Genomic DNA, 11,764 nt, shown 5'->3' on the forward strand with positions numbered 1-11,764 from the left:
TTAGGTCACGTCTGACGTGCTTGCTCATCAGGGGCGTGGCTATTTCAGAACTACCTTTGCTCGTGTTTGGGATATTTTCGCCCCCTCCCGCCCTCTTTTTTTTGAAAGTCACATGGGGAAGTTATCTCGTGACATTTTTGAACAAATACGAGGGGAACAAGGCGTTCCGGGGATGGTGAGTTTTAATTGGACAGCACATCTTCAGCATCCAACAGTCGGAGGCGTCCAGCCAGAGCTGTTCCACTTGTCCCCCTCCCACCACAACCAACACAAACGGCCACATCTGAGTGTCCAGAGCTGAGCTTCTCACCCGGGGCACCTTTCTCCGCGCGGACAGCCGGCTGCCAAATACTGCGCCCTCGAGCAGGAAGTGGGTGAAGCAGCGCGCGGCGGTGCAGAGAGGTAGGCTCTATCCGCCCTCAGAGGGGAAGTGGGGCAGCGTCTGCCGCTGCAAACATCCTGGATGTTGCCGTTTGAATTGCGTGGGAGGGACTTCACAGATGTTGTTTTTAATGCGGCAACAACGGACTTCCTGACCTTCAAAAGTAACATCCGCGCAAAAAAAAGAAAAAAAAAGAAAAAAGTTTTCTGGCTACACCTTCTTCTGCCTCCTCCATCACCAACAACCCATCTATCCGGTTGTTGTTCTCCTTTTTACACTGACGTCACACGCTGGATCCTGCCTCTCCATGTTATCAGTGAAGAAGGGGCTTCTTCAACTTTTCAGAGGAGTCACCTGCTTTTGCAGATGACAGGGGTCACCTGCTCATGCAGAGGCTGCTGCTCAGCTCTGATGCCCCCACCCTGACCCGATCTGCTTAGAGTTTGGATGTGAAAACAAACAGGCATCTGTGAATCAGCTGACTGCTAAAGCAAAACTGAGCACTTTAATGAGGAAGAACCCCTCTCAGGGTCACTCCAGGGGGACTCTCAGCCATGATCTACTTTCACAATCAACTATCAGACTAAGCTCACAATTCAAAGACCCACTCCAATGACAATGGTGTTTTTACCATGTTCTTGCAGTGTATTTCTCATGATGGAGGACATATTTAAAGTAAATTAAGCGTAAAATTACATTTCTGAGTATTTCTTTATTCAAATAATTGTGAATCAGGAGCAGACAAAAAATGCATTTAGAAAAAGAGCTTATTTGTTGCATAGAAATAATAGGCAGAGCCATACAAGCAAACAAATCTCTGTTTTCTCGTCCAAGATGGCTCAAAACTATCTTTTTTGTTGCACTGATAATGGGGTAATGAGCTGTAAGCTGATTGGAGAGCATATAAACAGATGGATGATGGGAAGGGGAGTGGGCTTACTCTGCACCGACAGTTCTACCTTCAACTCAGAGGTGAATTTCTAACAAACTACTGTCGTTCTGCAGAAACTATGTCCTGGAAAACGGCACAGGTTTTTCGATTTTGGCTAAAAATGGGATAATCACAATTAAAAGACCACTGGGAATGCTTTTAAAATAGATAAAAATATGATCAGAGTAGGACTTAAAACAAAATATAACCAGTGTCTAAAAGGAAACAATGCTAAACCCTTAAACTGAATCCTGGGGAAAGTGAATTGTTGCATCACTAGTTTATATTGAAAGCGTCAAACATGTATTGTACTAATTTTTGGAAGGATTTATGATTTATTGTTTTATTATGTTACACCAGGCTTAGTATAAGCCAACTGAGCGGCTTTCTTTTACTGTTACTTACTTATTAGCAAGCTTAAAAAAATATTTTTCTGAGTTTTGAGTTTTTATAAAACACAAATCATACATCAAACTGAAACAAAACCCCAAAAATCTAGGAATTAACCTAATGATGGGGAAATTAAATCAATGAATTTCTAATTAACAGATAAATAAACCACCTTTTTGGCACTTTGCAAAAAGACATGAACATTTATTTTTATTAAGTATTTGTATAAAAAAAGAACAAAGATTTAGCTTAAAAATACAAAATCAAGTATTTAAATCATAAAATTTTCTTTTTAAAGTAATATACTGTATTTCATGGCCATAAAGCACTTTTGTGTTCATTTCTTATGAAAGGTTCACTGTTGTTCCTGTTCTATACATGATTCATTGTTTTAGCTGGAATGCTTCAGCCCTGTTTGATACGTCAGTGTGTTCAGTCATTACATGTGCAGATTGGTTAACTACTTCCTGTTTTTTAACTCATACAGCACCACCTTCACGATGCTTATCTTATAGTGTCTTTCTAGTGTCTCTTTTCAGTTTTTACAATCCTGGATTGACCTGATACAAAAAAAGTCACTGATGTTGGGTCAAAATATTGAAATTTGGGTTTAAATATTATACAGACACATAGGATTTACACTTTGTGTGAGAACAATGCATTAAACAGAGCAGATTTAAGTTTCTGTAGATGATTATCCTCACCTGCAGGCTTTTGAAAGGGGAACCACATATAAAAAAATACAGATGACCGAGAGCAAAGTATCTGAAGCACATTACACTTGTTCTGTTTTTCCTCACAGGGTCAGCAGGTCACGCCGAGGCTGCTCTCACCATGTCCAACGAACACACCCCTCTGATAACCTCCAGAGTGTGCGGTCTGACCATGACCACCCCGACATGCGGCGCACCTCCAGAATCGCCTCAGGAGTCCAGCTCTGGAGCTCCAAGCCCGAACCCGCGGAGGCTGAACACCTTCTTTGGAGTGATGGTGCCGACTGTCCTGTCCATGTTCAGCATCATCCTCTTCCTGAGGACAGGCATGTCCTTCATATTTGTCAGAACCAGAACAGATGCTTTGAAGAAGTTCCCTCCAGGATAACTGGGTCTTTGTGCTGGAGTGACTCACGGTGGTGTGATCTCCTTTCCCAGGCTTTGTGGTGGGTCATGCGGGGCTGCTGGAGGGTCTTTTAATGATAGCTGTGGCCTACATCATCATATCTCTCACAATACTGTCCATCTGTGCCATTTCTACCAACGGCGCCATACAAGGGGGTGGAGCTTACTGTATCTTTTTTAACCAAGCAGGTGAGGGGATTGGAATTTGATTGACTGACTGTAGCCTTTACAAACGGGAGCAGATATGATCAGCCGCTCTTTGGGGCCCGAGTTTGGAGGAAGCATCGGGTTGATGTTCTTCCTGGCCAAAGTGTTTGCATGTGGAGAGTACGTTCTGGGTCTTGTGGAGGCCATACTTGATGTATTTGGTATGGATACAGGTAAGTCGTTTTTTTATCTATGGTTAGGAGTAGGGCTACCACAATTAGTCGACTTATCGACTATTAAAACAGTCGATGACTAATTTAATATTCAATTAGTCGTTACTTTATGGTATATGGAGTCAGAGTGTAGTAAACTTGAAAGATAAAATGGCATTTTGCTACCTTTTTGGACTATTTTGGCATTTTTTAAGGTTTTTTTTAGGCTATCTTGGAGTTTAGCTAGTGCTAGCTGTTTTGGCTAACTTAGGGTTTTTTAGGTTGTTTTTAAGTTTAGTCAATATTTCAGCTACATGCTAGCTGTTTTGGCTAACTTAGGCTTTTTTTTTTGTTTTTTAGGCTGTTTTGGAGTTTAGCTAATATTTCAGCTACATGCTAGCTATTTTTTTCTAATTTAAGTATTTTTTTTGTTTGTTTTTTTAGGCTATTTTAGAGTTTAGCTGATATTTTAGCTACATGCTAGTGTTTTGGCTAATTTTGGCTTTTTTGTTTTTTAGGCTATTTTGGAGTTTAGCAAGTATTTTAGCAACATGCTAGCTGTTTTGGCTAACTTTGGCTTTTTTTAGGTTGTTTTTAAGTTTAGTCAATATTTCAGCTACATGCTAGCTGTCTTGGCTAACTAAGGCTTTTTTGTTTTTTAGGCTGTTTTGGAGTTTAGCTGATATTTTAGCTACATGCTAGCTATTTTGGCTAATTTAAGTATTTTTTTTGTTTGTTTGTTTTTTAGGCTGTTTTGGAGTTTAGCAAGTATTTCAGCAACATGCTAGCTGTTTTGGCTAACTTTGGCTTTTTTTTAAGCTTTAAGGCTATTTTAGAGTTTAGCTAATATTTCAGCTACATGATAGTTAGTTTGGCTAATTCAGAGTTTTTTGTTATGTTTAATAGGCTATTTTGGAATTTAGCCAATATTTTAGCCACATGCTAGCTGTTTAGGCTAATTTAGGCTTTTTTTAGGCTATTTTGAAGTTTAGCTAATATTCAGCTACATGCTAGCTATTTTGGCTAACTTAGTTTTTTTCAGTTTTTTAGGCTAATTTGGCCATTAACTAATTTTTTTGCTGGCTATCAGCTTTATCTATCAATTTCAGCATCTTCAGGTATCAGCTCTAGTACTTTCAGCGGCCAAATTCAGCTTACAGTTTCACTCTAGGATTATTGCAGGTAATGTTGTATATCTAGTTTTTACTTAGTCAAAAGCTAATGATGGTTAAGATGTTTTTTTTTTACATCCACTTTGTGCATGACACGCTTAGTCGACTATTAAAATAATCGTTTGTGGCAGCAATAGTTTGGAGCCTATGATCCACCTGCTTTTTTTCCTTCCAGAGTCATCTGTATCTGCAGGAGTGCGGGTGCTCCCTCAGGGTTACTGGTACACCGTGCTGTACTCCTCGGTGGTCCTCCTCCTGTGTCTCATCATCTGTCTCGTCGGCGCTCACATCTACTCCCGGACCGCCTTCGTCATCCTGCTGGTGGTCACCGTGTCACTGCTGTCCATCTTCATCAGTTCTGTCGCAGTCAAGCCCCAAAGTTTTGTCATCACTCACCAGGGACTCGGTAACCAGACGCTACGGTACAACGCCAGCTTCACAGGTTTCAGCGCTGAAACACTGAGGAACAACCTTGGCCGTAAGTATTCATGTTCCCAGGGAAATTCATTTCTCTTCACGTCGTTCATTGGTTTTTTTCTCTTTTTGAAGCTCGTTACTCTCTGGACTACAGCACCAACACCGTCATGTCGTTTGCTACGGTGTTCGCCGTCATGTTCACCAGCTGCACTGGGATCATGGCTGGAGCCAACATGTCAGGTTGTTATGTTATTTGTACTCTAAAAGTTATTCACTTTACCCTTACAGCACTATATTTTAAAAAGTTTGGATGGATGTTTAATTATGATAAACTGCTGGCTGCAGCTTCGAGGTGAAGCAGTAGGGTAGGGTTGGTGCTTTTATACCCTACTGGATCCCAGTCAAATATTATCATTCTTTGTTTCCGTCGGTGAGTCAGGTTAAGACAAGACTGGAGTTAACCCGTCATATGGATGACTGTGTGAGTAATAGGTGGATAAAGAGCAGTATAAGGGCAGTCTTTATAAGAATTCGTTGAAAATAATTGCAAAAATGTACCACTTAAACCCACATTTTATTTACGATAATTAAAAAAAAAATCTACATTCTGAACGTGTTTAAATCTAAATTTGAGGGTTTTTTGGTGCAGCATCTATCTAAAAAACTTGATTTATACAGTTTTGAAAATGAAACCTAAAACCTAAAAAAACTACTATGTATCTGCAAGTCAGTTACACAACATCATGACAGCATCCTGCAAAAGTTCTTTATAATAACAAACATAAAAAGAGATTAGTCCGAACAGCTTCTAAAAAATCTATAAAAATGCAAAAACTTTCTATTTTTGTTTGTAAAATATTAATGACTTTAATTAGGGTCATGTAGACATTTTATAAGAACGCAAAGAACATTTTTATAAGTAAAAGAATATGAAGAAACCTCTGTGTGAAAGGGAAAAATACAGTTTAAACACACTGTTTTCTTCGTGCTCTATTAGCTGCAAGTTTAGACTATTTAATGTCACAATACCAGAGCAGAGATGATCTGGAAACATGCACTTTAACAAAAAATTCAAGAGTTGACCCATAAATTTGTCTTCTGGTTGTTCACTTAAGATATCTTTATTATTCCAGACTCAAGGTCTATTTGCCACAAAACAAATAAAATAATTAAAAATATAAAAATAAAAGCTTTTTATAAACATTTTAAAAACTCCCAAACCTCCAAATTGGGGACTGATATCTAAAAGTGTCTTTGATGCTTCTCTAAAGGGGAGCTGAAGACACCAAGTGTGTCGATCCCGAGGGGCACCATCATCGCCGTCATTTACACCTTCACCGTCTACATCCTCCTCTTCCTTTTGGCCAGTGCCACTTGTGACAGGTCAGAAATGATTGTAAATATGAATATTTGTGCGTGTTTGAACGTTCTAACTTCTATACTTGTTGTCTTTTGTGTAGAACCCTGTTGATTCAGGATTATGGATTCTTCCAGAGAATCAATTTATGGCCGCCTTTCGTCACAATTGGAATATTCTGCGCCTCCCTGTCAGCCGCCATGTGTGCCATGATCGGAGCGTCCCGCATCCTCCACGCTCTTGCTTTGGACCAGCTCTTTGGTAAAACTCCGCTCTTTGGTTTTCGTCACTCCTCATCTGTTTTGCAATCTTTTCATTTCGTTTTCCGCTCAGGTTTGCCATTGGCTCCAGCCGCCATCACGTCGAGCTCCGGGAATCCCTGGGTGGCGGTGCTGTACACCTGGGGGCTGGCACAGGTGAGCTGCTGCAGGATGGTGTTGTAGTGTGGCTGCTGGCGTCCTAACGTGCGATGTGTTTGATCTTCAGTGTGTGGTGTTCGCGGGACATCTCAACGCTGTGGCCGGTCTGGTTACCGTCTTCTACCTGCTGGCTTATGCTGCCGTTGACCTGGCCTGTTTGGCTCTTGAGTGGGCATCAGCTCCTAATTTCAGGTTAGATCAGCCACAGTTTTAATATATCATAATGTCAAAAGTAGTATGTGTTATTTAATACATCGAAAATCATTGAGGCTTCACACACATACATGAAATAGTTTACATGTTTGAGTTTTTTATTTGTATTCTCTGGAACATATAATATTTTTTTCCACATAGAGCGCTATTATTAGAACATAATATTTAAATTTAAATCATCCTTTAAGCCTTTTTTGCATATAAATAATTTTGTACTTGCAAAAAAAAAAATCTAAAAGAACAAATTGCATATTTGTGGTTTTAAAATGATTATGAACATCAACAAATCTAAATAAAATAATAATCAAAATAACAAAAAAAGAAAAGAAAATCAAAGCAGGTGTTAATATCTTCAACAAACTTTGATTTATCTAGATGTTTTTTTTGTAGAAAAGTTCTTCCTGGTTGATCATTTTTTCCTGTGTCCAACAGACCGACCTTCCAGTTCTTCTCCTGGCACACGTGTCTGCTGGGCATCGTCAGCTGTGTGGTCATGATGTTCGTCATTAACCCCGTGTACTCCTCAGGCAGCATCGTCCTCCTGCTGCTGCTTCTGCTCTTCCTCCACTACAGGTCGCCCACCAGCAGCTGGGGCTATATCAGCCAGGCTCTCATTTTCCACCAGGTATCATATTTTCAACATATATCTGCATAAAATGTACTGTAGTTCTTATTTAAAAGTTTTCAGTCGAGTTATGCAAACACAGAAAAGGAACCTAAAATTTAGATATAACCATTTTATAAAGAATATATTTCAAAATAAACACCAGTTGTTTGGATACGAATAAATATTTATATTAGATAAATGCAAAAAACTTTATTTAAAAACTGCCTAATCTTTTACTTTTTTAAAACATCATTGCAAACAAATCATAATCACAGTTTAATTGTACACATTTTTTGATAAGTTAGCGTTTGCTCTGTTTCTGCTGGACTTCAGGTGCGTAAATATCTGTTGATGCTGGACGTGAGGAAGGAGCACGTGAAGTTCTGGAGGCCGCAGGTTCTGCTGATGGTGTCCAACCCTCGCTCGTCCTGTCAGCTGATCCTGTTTGTGAACCAGCTGAAGAAAGGAGGCCTATATGTTCTGGGTCACGTGCAGTTGGGAGATCTAGGTACCGATGCTGAGGGGTCTACTGCAATCCTGCATGACTGAATTTATATGTTTGTTGAATCTGATATAACATACATGTGCATTTTTTTATATTTATATCCCTGAAAATGTGTCACTGAAGCCAAATATTTACATTATATAACCAACAAGATGTTTTGCAGCAGTTTTTAAATAAGTTACTTTTAAGGCTCCTTAGAGCCCTCTTGTGGCTGAAAGAAGTCATTGCAGTTTGAAATGTTTCTTTATTTAATCATTTTTACACTAAAATTTATTTTTTTAGCTAATATTTGTGCTGTTTTGCAACAAATTATTGACTCTAAAATTATTTTCACAATTTACAAGATGAACAATTAAATATTTAAAGCATTTAAAAGAGGCAAGAACTTATGTAAAACATTTTTGGATTTGAAACTAATTGCTTACTAAGCTATTTAGTAGTAAGTGATCATCTACAGAACTCTGGAGAAATGTTGTCCTTGTTTAATTTTAAACAGGAATTTTCAAAATGCTTTTATTATATGAAGATTAACAAAATGACAAATTATGTTTAAAAAAAAGGTGTAAATGGTTTTGGAGGAAATCTTTGGAATTTGGCGTTGTCTAATTAAAACCAATAAACAAATCGGCTTGCTTAAATGTAGTTAGGAGATGTGTTTGTCTGCATGGGATGATTATATGATATGAAACAAGCGCAAATAACTTGTTTTTTTTAATTTATTATAAAACCAAACAAGTAATTGAATTTGTTTTTTACAAGCTTTTTGTCCCTGAAACTGATGTACGATTCCTGCCCTCTCTGTGAAACAGATGCACTGCCCTCAGACCCAGTTCAGCAGCAGTATAACTTCTGGCTCAGCCTGGTTGATAAACTTGGGGTGAAGGCCTTTGTTGACCTGACGCTCTCCCCCTCAGTGAGACAAGGAACGCAGCACCTGCTGCGCATCACAGGCCTCGGTAAGCCTTTCCCTTCATTTCCTGTTTCCTGCATTCTTCACAACGTTTTGTGCTCACGGTCACTCTCAGATTTCTCTTTTTTTCATTTCTTTAAGGCGGCATGAAGCCCAACACCCTGATTTTGGGTTTCTATGACAGCTGCACTCCGGATGACTTCTTCTTACAAGACTCCGCCTTCTACGACGCCTCGGTGGGTCAAACCAGTGAGGGAGAATACAACTTCGGGGTTGACCTGCCCTCGCTGCAGGCCCATTTCCCCCCCGTCCGGCACGTGGAGAGCCCCCGATGGCTGTCGCCGGAGGAGTACGTGGGCATCATCTCCGACGCCCTTAAAATGAACAAGAACGTGTGTCTTGGCCGGTACTTTTTCCAGCTGCAGGGAGAAGGTAAGGACAGTAAAACGGATGGATCGGAGCGCACCATCGACGTGTGGCCTCTTAACCTGCTGCAGCCGGGCAGCCGCGACTACCAGGACGTGTGCAGCCTCTTTCTGCTGCAGATGGCTTGCGTGCTCAACATGTCCAGCAAGTGGCGCAACGCACGAATGCGGATCTTCCTAAACGTGGAGACTGCCTCCTGCGACCAGGGCTGGGTGATAAATGAGGAGACTTTCCGGGATCTGCTGAAAAAGCTGAGGATCAGAGCGTCTATAAAGATCGTGTCCTGGGACCCGGCGGTGCAGTACCACACGGTGTCGAAAGCAGACTGCTCCTCAGAGTCCTTGCCAACCCTGTCGGAAGACTTTTTATCGGCGGTGAACTCCATGTTGATGGAGCACAGCTCCCAAGCTGCAGTGCGCTTCCTGTATTTACCCCGGCCTCCGGCTCACAGCAGCCAGGCGCAGCAGTACCTGGCTCAGCTGGAGGCCGTCACCTACGGTTTAGGACCAACACTCCTGATTCACGGAGTCACCCCTGTCACGTACACTGACCTCTGAGCATGAGCAGTAGGAGCTTTGCTTGGGTTGTATACATGCAGCAAATACTTAGCATTAAGTAGAAAACCATCATTTTATTTTATTTAAAAAAACGATATATTGAATTGAAATCACTTTCAGCTGCTGCATCTTTTCGCTTGAATAGAAGAAGTGCCACTTGATATTTTGCTTAAAATAGGATATTTTCCTGTTTTTGTACTTGAAATAGTTTTATGAGATGTCTTATATTCTAGTCTATAACTTGTGTTATTCTGTTTGCATCGGCCATATATCAGCACATCACACGACAACATGGAAGCACTGACTCCTCCCAAAAAAACATTGCAGTCATGGAGAATTTTTCTGACAAAAATATTGTCTTAGTTCAGAGTTTTTTGTGTGGAGGTCACACATGTTAAGACTTTTTTATGTTGATGGTAAAACAGTCCAGTCTCCGTTTTTCTTTAAAGGGTAACCAAACCCTAAATCAACTTTTTTGGGCTGTTGACCTCTATAGATGGGGCTTTAAAAGTGCTGTCTGTTGCCACATTTTTGAAAAATTAAAATAAACTTATTTAACTCTTGAAAATATAGTCAAAACCCGTTTATATGCTGCCCCCTACAGGTTGAATCGAAGTATTACATTTGAATTTCATGATTGATCAAACCATTTAAATCCCACATCATGATCTACCGCTAAAAACCTGCTTCTGATGCAGATTGACTACCAGAAATTATTGCGTTTAAGCTGTTTGCTTCAAAAACCAAAAAAACTTTTCTGACCAAAGACATTTGTTTGTAAAAATGCTGATAGTTTTAACGCCCCAGCACTTTTACTGTTTGCTTCTAAAGAGTCCTCTTGTGTGAGTTTAAATGAAAACTCCTCTGTGTGTGATCTCTTGATGGCACTGAGTGCAGATGAAACTGTTTTAACAGGTGAAACATGTACTGTACATCACATTTGCTGCCTCTTTGTTGTTGTTTCGTATTTATTAAAAATATATTTGAGACTACATCAGAATAAAAAAGTTTTATTTCATACATTTACGCAAAAACCCTCGTCTGAAAGCAGGAAATAATGTGTTTTGTCTGTTTTTCAGTCCTGTACTTCCAGCTTCATTCATACTAATAATTGAAAAAAACACATTACTACTTTAAATCTAAACTGTGTATTTATATGTCTTTTCTACTCTTCCTTAAAACAGTTTTATGTTTTTGATACAAATAATATTACAGCACTAGTAAAATGTTTTTTTTACATATTTTTTAACCCTTTCCTCACTGAGGCACACCAGCTATTTGTGTATGAACATGATAATCTAAAAATATGATAATCTAATATATGCAAATATCAATACTGATTACGATGATTTAAATGTGTTGCCAAACTTGCTCTTTCCTCCCTTGTCTGCCTCTTGAAGTAGTACCTGGCTAGATAGGCAGGACAAGTGCATATATATATGTGTGTGTGTATTGGTTTTTGTTTTCACGGTTTTGTTCCTACAAGTCAAAGTTTCAATAATATATAATAATAATATATGCAACTAAAGTATGATGTCAGATTCTCACGTAACTGTTGTTGTAAATGTAGTTTCTATAAGAGTCTGCAGCATTTCATCAGAACAGTTTTACATCTCCAGCAGTCAACTTCAGCAGTCTGGATTATTACTGGACTTTGTCATATTATCTTCTGTTATTCAGTTTTAATGGCTTAACAAAACTTTTATTTTTGTCATCAAAAAGGTTAATTATTACAATTTTCTTTCTTCTGCACAGTTCTAACCTAATTTCAAAACATTTTAGCAGGTTTGCGCTTGCTATAACTTATCTTTGCTCTAAACTTGTTCAAACTTTTCTCAAAATCAGTACAGTCAATCATTTTTTTTGTTTTAATAAAAGCTAAGGTTAAAAAAATATAAGGAAATCATAATAAAAATGAGTCAAAATAATTTTGCTCCATACTCTTAGCTCACAAAAATCATTGATTTAAGACCTCAAAAAATCTCACTTCAATTTTTCACT

At 39.1% G+C, this 11,764-nt stretch overlaps 1 protein-coding gene across 1 annotated transcript; it reads left to right on the forward strand.

Annotated features, from left to right (window-relative positions):
• Positions 1-11,315, forward strand: slc12a9 (solute carrier family 12 member 9). Its single transcript, XM_024265734.2, has 14 exons — positions 1-402; positions 2,506-2,742; positions 2,855-2,989; positions 3,064-3,201; positions 4,528-4,830; positions 4,902-5,009; positions 6,041-6,152; positions 6,230-6,387; positions 6,460-6,542; positions 6,613-6,737; positions 7,191-7,383; positions 7,699-7,873; positions 8,680-8,826; positions 8,922-11,315. Exons 2-14 carry the CDS (start codon positions 2,538-2,540, stop codon positions 9,761-9,763), a joined length of 2,724 nt encoding a protein of 907 aa, XP_024121502.1. The 5' UTR covers positions 1-402; positions 2,506-2,537; the 3' UTR covers positions 9,764-11,315.
• The last annotated feature ends 449 nt before the right edge of the window (positions 11,316-11,764 follow it).

This window comes from Oryzias melastigma, linkage group LG14 (assembly GCF_002922805.2).
Source record: "Oryzias melastigma strain HK-1 linkage group LG14, ASM292280v2, whole genome shotgun sequence".
Lineage (NCBI taxonomy): Eukaryota > Metazoa > Chordata > Actinopteri > Beloniformes > Adrianichthyidae > Oryzias > Oryzias melastigma.

What these genes read in the sequence shown, in the direction of transcription:
- slc12a9 (XM_024265734.2), top strand. Translation starts at nt 2,538, where the DNA reads ATGTCCAACGAACACACCCCTCTGATAACCTCCAGAGTGTGCGGTCTG. An exon ending in ACAAGGGGGTGGAGCTTACT is followed by an intron (nt 2,990 to 3,063) that starts GTATCTTTTTTA and finishes AAACGGGAGCAG; the next exon opens with ATATGATCAGCCGCTCTTTG. An exon ending in ACTGAGGAACAACCTTGGCC is followed by an intron (nt 4,831 to 4,901) that starts GTAAGTATTCAT and finishes CTCTTTTTGAAG; the next exon opens with CTCGTTACTCTCTGGACTAC.